Consider the following 12,385-nt stretch of genomic DNA (forward strand, 5'->3'; position numbering starts at 1 on the left):
CTGTGGTAGAGGAGTTCCCTTACATGTGTGAGGTTCAATTCCCAGTACTTGAAAAAATAAGTAATAAATTAAAAATTAAATTAAACAAAAAATAAAGCTCAGAATTGGATCACTCATCCCTCTCTCCTTTTATCTCCTCCTAGTTCAACATGCGTGCATCTCATGGGCTGGGGATACAACTCAGTGGTAGAGCATTTGCCTAGCATGTACCAGGCTTTGGGTTTGATTCCCAGCACCACAATAATACAAAAACCCAAACAAACAAACAAACCCCCAAATGCTTGTATCTCTCAATAGCCAGCCTTACTTCCTAGGTCTGCAGCTGGACTAATGCAACCACGTTTCAGCCCAATCTTCATTGCCCTGAGAAATCAAGTTAGTCTGCCCACCCTAGCCACTCTGCTTCCTGTCATAACTCCAGTCTCTCTGGACACACAGAGAATCCTTGACCTCTTTGTACTGTGTCACTTTGTGAGTCTGGGCTTGCCACACTTTCATGGAAAGTTCAGTGGATTTTAGGAACATTCATCATATATGTGGAAGCAATGCAGCTGGAAAAGTGAATTAAAAATAAAATAAACAGAAGGTAGAACACTGATTTATGTTATATGACTCATATGAGGCTTAAATCCCAGATTCAAGACCATAGTATTTCCCTCATTATTATTACTATCCTCACTTTTTTATTATCATTCCCCACTATCATTCTCAACAACAGTGCTGTTTGCACACGGGAGTACTTAATGCCTATTGAATGATGAATGAAGAGTGAACAACAACTTTACAGTTGATTGCAAACCTGTTTTGTCGTCTTATTTACTCCTCCTCCACCCCCGGAGCAGCTTTTTACACATAGTATGCTCTGGTTGCTCAGAGCCAACCATTTTCACCCGACACACCATATTCTCATGTCTCTGTGTTGGCTTCCTCTGCTGCTACTTCTGTTTAAATTCCCTTTCCCCTTTTTTTGATGAATTCTCATTGACTCAATTCTATATCTATTCAGTAGTTGGTCACTTCCTTTTCTGTGCTTCTATATTGTTTATACCACTATTCACCTCTCCTCTCCTGAACTCACATCTGTATTCCTTCTTAGTAATTGAGCTTTTTAAGTGCAGGAATGGTATATTTTTAAATCTGTGTGTTCAGGAACCATTGCTGAACCTGTCACGTAGAAATTTCACAGTGTTTGTTGAAATCTTCCATCTTGTATTAAGCACAGGTTTCCCAAAGAGCAATGTAACAGGTGCTGGAGGGAAGATGTACAGTGTTGATCCCATGTTCTTAAAATCAAATTCGGTAGACAAGTCCTTTCATAGAGAACATATTAAAAACCAGTATAATCAGGCATGTAATCACAGAGACTTGGAAGGCTGAGGCTGGAGGATCGCAAGTTCCAGACCAGCCTCAGGAACTTAGCGAGGACCTATACAACTTAGTAAGACCCTGTCTCAAAAAAATAAATAAATAAAAAATAAAAGGGCTGGGGATATAGCTCAGTGGTAGAACATCTCTGGGTTCAATTCCCAGTATGTCCTGCCCCATCCTCCCCCTCAAAAAAACTCAGTGTATTCTAGAATTAAATATGAGACAGGAGAAAGCTTAGTGTGTTGGAACATATATAGAATTGGAGTAGTCAGAAGACTTGGTTTCTAGTTCCTACAACTCACTATATAGCTTTGACAAATTATTTCCCCTATTTAAACCTTAGTTGCTTCCCCCCCTCCATCTCTGTAAACAAAGAGGTTTGATCAGAAGCCTCAGAATATTTCTAAAGCTGATTCCAGCCATTCTGAGTTTGGCTCCATGGAAACTGGGTGGAAGAGGCTGTGTAGTCTCTGTTTGCCCCCTAGTGGTCACTAGGTGACATCACAGACTTGGGACATCTGTTCCCAAGGATGGGGTAGAGGAGCTCAGAGCCTGGCAAACAAAGAACTGTGGGACAATGACCATTCTAGAACAGAATCAGCCAGATTCCTCACTGATTACTGGTAAATTGGTATAGAATCCTGTCTCCCTCCAGAGCAAAGGAACATGGGAGATTATGCTATTCTCAGCCTTCATTGGAACTCATCTTGTATCTGTTTCTTTCCAAATTAAAGAAGGTCAAGCCCTGAGAGGCTCTTTTGTAGCTCCCCTGATGTTTTCTTCTGAGGCAAATTCTTCATTCTGCTCCATATAATTATCCACCCATTTATTAATGACAAAATGGGTTTTCAATGACTCTCTTTTCTTGGAGTAGGACCATGACTCACTTTTTGCTTGGGGACTCGGTCTGGGCAAAGTGAAGGTAGTAGAAGGATTTCTTGGTGACATTGGGAAAAGAGACAGACTTAAAATAGGACATGTGATTTACACCAGAAAAAGGTGATCAATATGAGCAGACAGAGCTTTGTCTTTTAGATGTTTCACTCTGAAATGCAATTGGGGAGAGCTGGTTGTCCACTTCCCCCTTTATTCTCTATATCATGAATCTTAAAGAACTTATTTCCCCCCTCGTATTGGGGATTGAACCTGGGGGCACTTTACTACTGAGCTACATCCCCAGTATTTTTTATTTTATTATTAATATATATATATATATATATTTATTTATTTTTAGGTATCAGGGACTAAAGTCAGGGGGCTTAACCACTGAGCCACATCCCCAGCCCTTTTTTAAAATTTTGAGACAGAGTCTCACTAAGTTGCTGAGGCTGGCCTTGAACTTGTGATCATCCTGTCTTAGCCTTCTGAGTGACTGGAATTACAGATAGGCACTACCATGCCTGGCCTTTTAATTTGACTTTGAGACAGGTTCTCACCTAGGTTTGGCCTGAACTTGCAATCCTCCTTCTGACTCAGCCTCCAGAGTAGCTGGGATTATAGGCATATGCCACCACATGCAGCTGCTAAAGGACTTCTTAAAGTCACCTCTATCTACTCTGCTAAAAGAACAACTATACATCATACATATATAGAGTTTTTACTAATCATTTAATTTTTTTTTTTAAAAAAAGAACAACTAAATTGAAGAGGTAATTGGTTGCTTGGAATCATTGGCCAGAGTGTACAGGAAGAACAACACTCTGAGAGAAAGACTGATGGGATGGGAAGGAGATGCAGAGAAAGTGAGACCAGCTGCAATTCTAAGTGGATTTATAGTATCTGAATAGGAAATTCAGAGGCATAAAAGAACTATTTTGTACCATCACTGTGCTTGTTGGTTAAATAGAATTTTGTTTCTATGCACTGTATTTTGAAATTCATTAATGGCATGACTAAAGGGATAATATCCAATCATTCCACATCATTGGGAATGTTCCAAATACCATGTGTAAAGTGGACCCCACCCAAACTGGTTCAGCATCCATACTTTGCCTTCCTTGTTTGCTGCTGAATTCTCAGCAGCTATATTATCCTGTCATTTCATAGGTGCTCAAAAGATATTTGTTGAATGAGTAAATGTTAGCTACATCATGCTTTCTCCAATGATATCTTGACTCTATGAGGGGGGATGAAGTTTGATGATTTTTATTCCTCACTGATGATTATAGAATGAACAATTAACCTGATAAAATATAGATAATACTCCCTTGGTCTATATACTGAATCTTTCACTGTTTCCCAAGGTCCCAACTCAATAAAATCGAGTTAATATTATACCCACCTTGCCGGACATGATGGTGCATGCCTGTAATCCCAGCAGTTCAGGAGGCTGAGGCAGGAGGATTATGGGTTCAAAGTCAGCCTCAGCAACTTAGTGAGGCCCTAAGTAACTCAGTGAGACCTGTCTCTAAATAAAATACATAAAAGGGCTGGGGATGTGGCTCAATGGTTAAGCACCCCTGGGTTCAATCCCTTGTATGTATATATGTGTGTGTGTGTGTGTGTGTGTGTATACACACACACATATCCACACACTCACTTTATGGGCTTAAATCATAGGTATATTATTGCTTAAATGATAGGTATATTATTGCAATTACTATGCTGTCACATAGTAATTGCTCAAAAATTTTTTTCCCATTTTCTAGCTTCATAATCCAACCCAATGTTCTAGCACATTGAATTCCTTAATCAGTCCCATATAGACCCCAAACTTTTTTTATACATTTGTATCTTCTTGTTTTCTCTCCACCTGAAAAACTTTTCTCTGTCTCTACCTGGTGAATACCTCTTTTTCCTTCAAAACAACTTGAATCTCCCTTCCTCTGTGAAACCTTCCCCTATACCCCCACCTTTGCTCTCAGCTTCTGTAACATCTCATATACATCTGTTATAGCCCTTGAAAGTCTGCTATAGTTACTTATATTTTTGCCTCTCTATTAGGCTGTGATTTTGAGGAGGCAGAGATCAAGTCTTATTTGTATTCATACAGCATTAGGAAAGGGTCTGGAAGAGGCTGGGAAAATGATGTGAGAATCATGGTTAGAGGGATTAATTTTTCATAAAAGGACAAATTCTTCCTCTGAAACAAAAGGGAAAGAACTGTAGATGTCTGATAGTAAGAATGTAGGAAGCATTTTTTTTTTAGTTGTTGATGGGCCTTTATTTTATTTACTTTTATGTGGTGCTGAGAATTAACCCAGTGTCTCATATATGTTAGACAAGTGCTCTATTACTGAGTGTAGCAAGCACCTTTAAACCCAAAAGGAAGGGGTGAACTCTCAAGGGGAAATCTGGTTTGAGGGAGGAAGACCTCAGGAAGAAGAGGCTACCTGAAGAGATAAGGGGAATGAAGGAGAAGTGGCACATGGTGTGGTCTGACCCCTTTTCTTCATAGATGTGTGAGGTCTCAGAATGTAACCAGCAATGCCTGGGGTGGCCAGAAGGGTTCTTGGTCCTGCAAAGAGAAAAAGCCCTTTCCACCTGGAACTAGACTGATTGCCTTGATTCACATCAGATTCTGTCAATTTGGGAGAGAGAAGCTAGAGCCACCAGCTGCAGGGAAGAGAAAAGATTTGCAGTGATGTGGAGGAGAAGTGATGAAGGGTTAGTGGTGGTATGGAACCATGGAGAGCTATTTGGGTAGAGGCACTGTGGGAAGGATGGCAGGGAATTCTGGCAGCAATGCAGTTCTCAGAAAGTATGGCAAGGGTAGCAGACTGAAAGCAGCTGGAGGAATCACTGGTACATGTGACTGCACTGCCATTTGTTCTAGTTGGCATCCTGCACTAAAGCGAGTCTGTGAGTCCCACTTCTGGTGGCCTGTGGTACAAGTGGGGCTGAAAAAAAAGAGCAACACATGCTATTTGGACTTCTGCTCTAGACTGTTGGCCCAAGCTTCTTGTGTCATTTTATAATCTACAAAGCATCCTAACAAGCATTTTCAGATGACACTTCAAAAACAACAAGCCAATATCTTGCTCAGAGTACTGCAATGCAAATGAAGAAACTGTGAATGATTTAAGAAAAAAGTGGGGGCTGAGGGTGTAGCTCAATGGCAGAGCTCCTGCCTAGCATGTTCAAAGCTCTGGGTTCAATCCCCAGTATGGGGATGAGGGATGTAGCGAAGGAATTTACTAAAAGGATACAGAGTTGACAGAAAGCCTGGAGAGTCAGATATGCAATGGGGCAATAATCTAGGAAGGCCCAGGCAGCAGGCAGCAGGCATCACAATCCTATCCTTGCCTCAGGAACAATCTGGCATGCCACCATCACCACGATAGGGATACCACCCTTACCCCAACCCCCACCTGAGAGTCACTGCTGTTGAACACCTACTGTCTCTGTTGCTATGACAAATTCTAAAATCATCTCTTTTTTTCTTTTTGTGGTGCTGGGAATCAAACCCAGGGCCTCATGCAAGTGAGGCAAGCACTCTCTGGGTTATGCTTCTAGCCCTTATTTCTGTGTATCATTTGCTGAAGATTCCATTTGCTGAACATTCAAGAGTGATAGGGTGGGTGGGGGGGGGGTTGTTGCTGAGCCTAGGCCCTGTGTCATGTTCTAGCTGCTGAGAACAGGGAGAGACAGTAGCCCCCTGCTCCAGCTTCCCTCATGGCATGGATACTACATAGAAAGGGGTATTCCCCAAATAGGAAGGAGTTTAGATCTGGTGGTAAACAAAATAAAATGTCCACCGTGTCCCATTTTTCCTCTTCTTTCATATTGCTCTTTCTTGGTAGTTCCTTTTTTTTTTTTTTTTTTTTTTTTTTGGCCGGTTGTCAATTGTGATCACAATCCCAGGCTCCTAGGTTAAAGCTTTAGACTCATCCTCATCTCCTTTGTTTTCTCATCAGGATTTGCCTTGCTTTCTTACCACTACTGATTTAGTAACATTACTTTAGCAACTGCTAAAGCATAGAGGAATAAGAAATCAGGGGTCAGAATTCTAGAGTGTTAGAGCTCGGATAGACCTTTGAACTTAACAAAGTGGTATTTCAGGGCTGGGGATGTGGCTCAAGTGGTAGCGCACTCACCTGGCATGCGCGGGTGCTGGGTTCCATCCTCAACCCCACACAAAAATAAAATAAAGATATTGTGTCCATCTAAAACTAAAAAATAAATATTTAAAAAATGGTATTTCATAGGAGTAAGTATTAGAATTTTTATAGCACATCCTGGCCCTCCCCATCTGTTTTTTTGGGTTCAGTAGATCTGAGGTAGGATCTTGGGAGGCTGGGAGAAACAGACAGACAGACAGTGTGTGTATATTTATGTGTCTGAATTGTTTTAAAGATGAGGAGACTGAGGTAGCTGTTTGAAATCGCACCATTAGTTAATGAAAAGGGTCAGAAGCAAGCACAGATCTCCTGGCATCTGGTCTAGTGCTACTCAGGCCTCTTGCTATTCCGTTCTGCAAAAGAAAATTTCCTGGTTTCATTCGTATTGAAGAAAGTATGCTACACTGTCGTGGCTCAGTTCCTCCAACAATAAACAGGTCCTTCAGATTAAGAGGCCCAAGACATCAAGAATGAATAGCCCACATGAAGGGCCTGTGTCTAATGGTTGTCAGCTTGATCTCTGAACACAGGTCTTCCTTGGTAGAACTGGGGAAAATGTCTTTAAGAACCTTAAGTGGGGAAGAAAGTGAGGAAGTCCCCCAGCCAAGGCCACACTTCTGTGTCTGGCAGGATTGTCTCTGGGCCTTTGTGCACACAATATTTGTTTCAATTATTCACTGACCCTTCTTCAATTCTTGAGTGTCCTTTAGCCATCTGGTTCTCATCATGAGAATCCATCTTTTATTTCTGCTCTCTGACTTTGACCAATCACTTCATTGGACTGATTTACCACCAGCTCTGGGCAATCTCATGGAAACCCAGGGCCTCTGATGCCTTCTATTAATTACATTAAGTTGCTTTTTTTTTTTTTAATTTTGCTCTCTTTACTAAACTTCTGCTTTTCTATAAAGATTCCCAACAGGAAATGCCATTTATATAATGTCTTCCTGCTGCAAAATCTGTGTTAGGGCAAAGAAAGCAAAGAGTGGGAGCTCTGCTGTAGAACTCTATCAGAGGGGAGCCATTTTCCCCATACCCTTTGCATCCAGAAAAGGAACTGACATCAAAGTCTGAGCATCTCACCCTAGCCCAAGAAGGAATGGCATGGTTAGAGCTGGCTTTTAGGAAGCAACTTTTAAGAGCTATGGAGGATGGATTAGAAGAAAGGAAACTATGGGAAGGGAGACTATCAATAGAAGCTACTGCAATAATCTTGGGAACAGACAATGATTGGGCAGTGGGAGTGGGATGAAGAGGAGGGAATAGGTGGGAAAATAGTCATTTTAGTGGGAAACTGACAGGACTAAGAACTAAAAAGATATGGGAGATGAGGATGAAGTTAAAGATGAGCAGGTTTAGAGCTTGAGGACCTGGGAGGATGGGACTTTTAACAGAATGAGGGAAATAAGGGCTGTTTTGAAAGAAGGGTGGAAGACAGTGACATTAGTTTTGTACATGAAGGATGCAGACCTCCAAGGATATTTCCATCAGGCAGCTGAATATGCAGGGTTGGACTCAGAGTCCGGGTTGCAGATAACACTTTTGAATTTCAGGAGAAAGGGGCAAGGTAAACCAGGGGAGTTTGCAGAGTGAGAAGAGAAGGGGTGGAGTCCTGAGCCTGGAGGAACATTTGCATTTAAGCTGGGGGCGGATAAGAAGAGGGAGATACAGATATATAGAGATTACTCAAGGAAGGAGAGGAGCTAAAGGTGTGTGTGTGTGTTGGGGGGGGGGGATGGAAAAGTATAGTTTTGCCAGTCAAGGGAGGAGAGTTTAAGGGAAATGGAGACAGAAGATGAGATGAGGGCTGACAAGAGGTTGTTACTCTCTGCAATCAGTTACTGAATTGAAGACAATTCAATGGTAGGCCTCATTTTGGTCACAAATCAACATAATCCTTAGGGGAAAGCACAGGCCCTCACATCAAATGAAGTACTAAGGCAGGTTTCTGGATACTTCACAGGCTCCCCACTCACTTTAACCTATTATCAGGGTATTGAAGAACAAGTGTAATTCCTTCAGAAAGTTTAGAATTTCCAAATAAATCCATCGTCTAGAATTTCCAAATAAATCCCTCCAACTCTCATCCTTTTTGGGTTCAGTAGTAGGAAACTGCCAAGATTATAGAAGGCGAGGCTAAAGCCCGGATATATAAAGAATGACTAATAAATATTAATGAGGTATCCCCTCCGACCAATCAGGTCGAGGGAGAACCTTTTCCTGGCCCATTGGAGCCCCGCCCTCTCATGAATATGCAGATAGAGCTGCCCGCCGCGCATTGCCCCGCCCTCTACTCTTCTCCCTCGCAACGGACTCTCCCTTCAAACGGGAAACAAGATGGCGGCGGCAGGTCCGAGTACTCGGGCCTCTTCCGCGGCGGCAGCGGCGGCTCTAAGTCGGCGGGGCCGGCGGGGCCGCTGTGACGAGATGGCGGCAACGAAGAGTGGGGCCCCGGGTCAGGGATCTGGCCCTGCGTTGTTGGTGTTGCCACCGCCGCTGCCGGAGGAGTCGAGCTGCGCCGGGTGCCTGGAGACCCCAGGGGAAGCGGCGGCCCTGCCGTGCGGCCACTCGCTGTGCCGAGGCTGCGCCCAACGCGCCGCGGACGCGGCGGGCCCAGGCTGCCCGCGCTGCCGCGCCCGCGGCCCGGGCTGGGCCCGCCGTCGAGCCCGCGACGACGGCCAGGCCGACGCGGAGGTGCTGGGCGAGCGCGCCCGCCGCGGCCAGCCAGAGCGCTGCCGCCCGCGCCGGGACGGGGGCGCGGCCGCTGCGGGGCCCAGGCCGGAGCAGGAACCTCGCACCGCGCCCGCGGAGTCAGGTGGAGCTTCCCCTCCTTCCCTAGGGGTCGGGAGAACTGTCCGGCTGTTGTGGCCTGGCCTGGTTAGGGGGTGGTGAGTCCCGGGCCCCACTCGGGCGGCTGTGGAGAGTTCTTATGGAGTTGCAACTGGGCTCTGCCCAGGTGTAATATGTGTTTCTGAATTTTGAACTTTGGAATGAACTACGGACAAGTTGGATTTAGAGGGGCAGTGAGGAGACCTCGCGTCTTACGTACGTCATAAGTTTGGAGGGAAACAATTCTTGGAACAAGTTAGGGACAGGTTGGAATTAGTGTGTGGAGGGGAGGGGCTCTGGAGAATCGCAGAAGCACTTGGTTTTAGTGGTGGATCAACAGCTTGGGGTCTTGCTGCTTGGAGGCATGTGGGTCTTGGGCCTGAGTTGTTCGGCCAGGGGTGTGGAGTAGCTGGAGTTTAGGGGACAGGTTGAATTTGGGGATGTGAAAGAAGAATTTTAGATTTGAGAGCAGAGTGTGTTGGAGAATAAACCCACGTGCAGTTTTTCATAACATCTCGAAAAGTGCATGCTTAGCACAAGAGCGTGGAGTATAATGAGGGAGCGATAATTGACAGCTATTTATATTTATGCTAATTATAACAATAAGAGCCAGTAGTGCTCCACAAAAAAGCTGGGTGGGGCTTAAAAGGTTTGGAAATGAAGATTGGTTGGCCGCGGGCCGCAGCTAATTTTTTAGCAATGTGTGTTTCCTCCTGTTAACCTGGCACTTGGAAAGTTTGTTGCAGGACCCTTGCCTCAACTTCTTTCCTTTCTTATCATCAATAGCCTACCAATCATTGGTGCTGAGCTTTGAGATAGAACCTGCGCCCCGTTTAAAGCACAAACCAAGATTTGTGTTTAACCTAGGACTCTTTTGGAGACACACCCAGTCAACATATCTACAGCTCTGTTTGATTAAAAAAAAATATTTATCAAGGAAGAGAGTTTTCAAGAAACATAAATCAAAAAGGATCAGATATTTGCTCCTTATATGTTAGGAATTTTGCTATGTATTATTTTAAATAGGGAAAGGGAAGCATTGTGTATGAAAGGGCAGCCCCTAGAAATTACGGGTTCCTAAAAGCAGTCTGTTTCAGGAACCGGTCAGAAACACCTGCCACGATTCTAGGAAACCTTGCCTTGATTTCTTGGGTTGAAGGGGATCTACATTTTATATTATTTTATTTTTTTAATATTTATTTTTTAGTTTTCGGCGGACACAACATCTTTGTTTGATGTGGTGCTGAGGATCGAACCTGGCCTCATGCATGCCAGGCGAGCGCGCTAACGGTTGAGCCACATCCCCAGCCCTACATCTTATTTTCAATGCTCCTTGTTATTCCTTTTAAATGTTATAACATCCCTATAAGATAGGTACTTTTATTTCCATTGTATAAATGAAACTGAGGTCCAGAGAAGTTGAGTAACTTACTTAATGATGAAAATTCAGATCCATCTAATTCCTGCTCAATTAATTTGCTTCAGATTTTGAGATTAGGGTCAAAATATAAGATAGTACTTTTTTGGTCTTCCTATCAGAACTATTGACTATATGGTATGGTCAAATAGGTTAGATTTTTTTTTGGGGGGGGAGGGGGAGATACCAGGGATTGAACTCAGGGACTTAAGCACTGAGCCACATCTCCAGCCCCTTTTTAAATATTTTATTTAGACAGGGTCTCAGCTGCTTAGGTCCTTGCTAAGTTGCTGAGGCTGGCTTTGATTTTGATTTTCCTGCCTCAGCCTCCATAGTCGCTGGGATTGCAGACGTGGGCCACCATGCGGGCAGTTAGAAATTTTTAATTTTATTTTCTAAGCCTGGAAATCACTACAGAAGTATCAGGTCTGAAATTTGAATCACTTAAAGGAAGTATGGCTTGCTAATTTGTGCAAATTTATTGTCTTTAAAAAAAATTGTCATAAAGGATTGAAATATATTCCTGAATGAGGTTTGGAGATTATCTTTTAGCTTCAGTGGGTTGCATGAATATACTGAAGTTCTTCCTATAAAGTATCTTTTTAAAAAATTGTTTTTTAGTTGTAGATGGTCACAATACCTTTATTTGATAGGTTTATTTTTATGTCATGCTGAGGATCAAACCCAGTGCTTCACATATGCTAGGCAGGTGCTCCACCACTGAGTTACAACTCCAGCCCTATATAGTATTTTTTTAATTAAAAAATTTAATTTAAAATAATATGCATTCACATGATTCAAATAAAAGTATGAGAAAGTACACAATAAAAGATATCCTCCTACCCCTTACTTCCTACTTCCATCAAAGATTCTTCTTTATTTTTCTACAGAAAATGCAAGAATAACTGATTTTTGTCCCTGTTAGATAAAAGGTTGTATTTACATACTCTGTGAATTGCTTTTTTTGCTTAACAATACATGATAAAAATCTTTACATATCAGTATATAGAAAATGTTTTCATTCTTACAGTGAATGGAATTTCATTGAGTAGATCTAACTTAAGAATCTATTTGTAGACATTTAGGTTGATTCGTACCTTTTGCTGTTATAAATAATTTTTCATAAAATTTTATGTGTTTGCATTTTTATGAGTAGGTCATTTGTAGGTTTCAACTGATTCTCCTAATTTTTAAATGTTGAGTGCTGGGGATATAGCTCGGTAGAGAACTTGCCTCACATGCACAAGGCCATGGGTTCAATCCCCAGCACCACAAATAAATAAATAAATAAAAATTGAGAACTACTGTTTTAATCCAGGTCCCTCATTATATAGAAGGGAAAACTTGTGACACCACAACAGAGAAGAAAGTTACTAGTTGTAGGTTTTTGTGAGTGGGTAAACAAGGGCTGAAAGAGTAATCCTATAAAAAGGGCTGAAACACAGCTTAATTCACAGTGAAGTTTCATGATGGCTTTTTACAGAGAAAACTACAAGTACCAAATTCCTAAATATTTACATTGCACTTGTATGAATAACAAACAGCAACAGTATAGCAATTTTAGGAATATTCTGAAGTATATAGCTTATTGGTATTTTGGCATAGTTAGGTCAACTGATAAGGGAAAGTTAGAGCTTTATAATACTGGGAAAAATGAAATTTTGTAGTAAATGCACTGATGTTTATATTGAAATTCTTAATTTTTAAAAAT

At 42.3% G+C, this 12,385-nt stretch overlaps 1 protein-coding gene across 1 annotated transcript in view; it reads left to right on the top strand.

The window, feature by feature from the left end:
- The first annotated feature begins 8,720 nt into the window (after positions 1 to 8,720).
- Positions 8,721 to 12,385, top strand: part of Rnf169 (ring finger protein 169) — a 99,111-nt gene continuing 95,446 nt past the window's right edge. The window contains exon 1 of the mRNA XM_021725168.3: positions 8,721 to 9,243. Within this exon, the coding sequence (XP_021580843.2) occupies positions 8,766 to 9,243 (478 nt within the window). The 5' untranslated portion in view covers positions 8,721 to 8,765. The remainder of the gene's footprint in view (positions 9,244 to 12,385) is intronic.

This window comes from Ictidomys tridecemlineatus, chromosome 4, assembly GCF_052094955.1.
Source record: "Ictidomys tridecemlineatus isolate mIctTri1 chromosome 4, mIctTri1.hap1, whole genome shotgun sequence".
NCBI lineage: Eukaryota > Metazoa > Chordata > Mammalia > Rodentia > Sciuridae > Ictidomys > Ictidomys tridecemlineatus.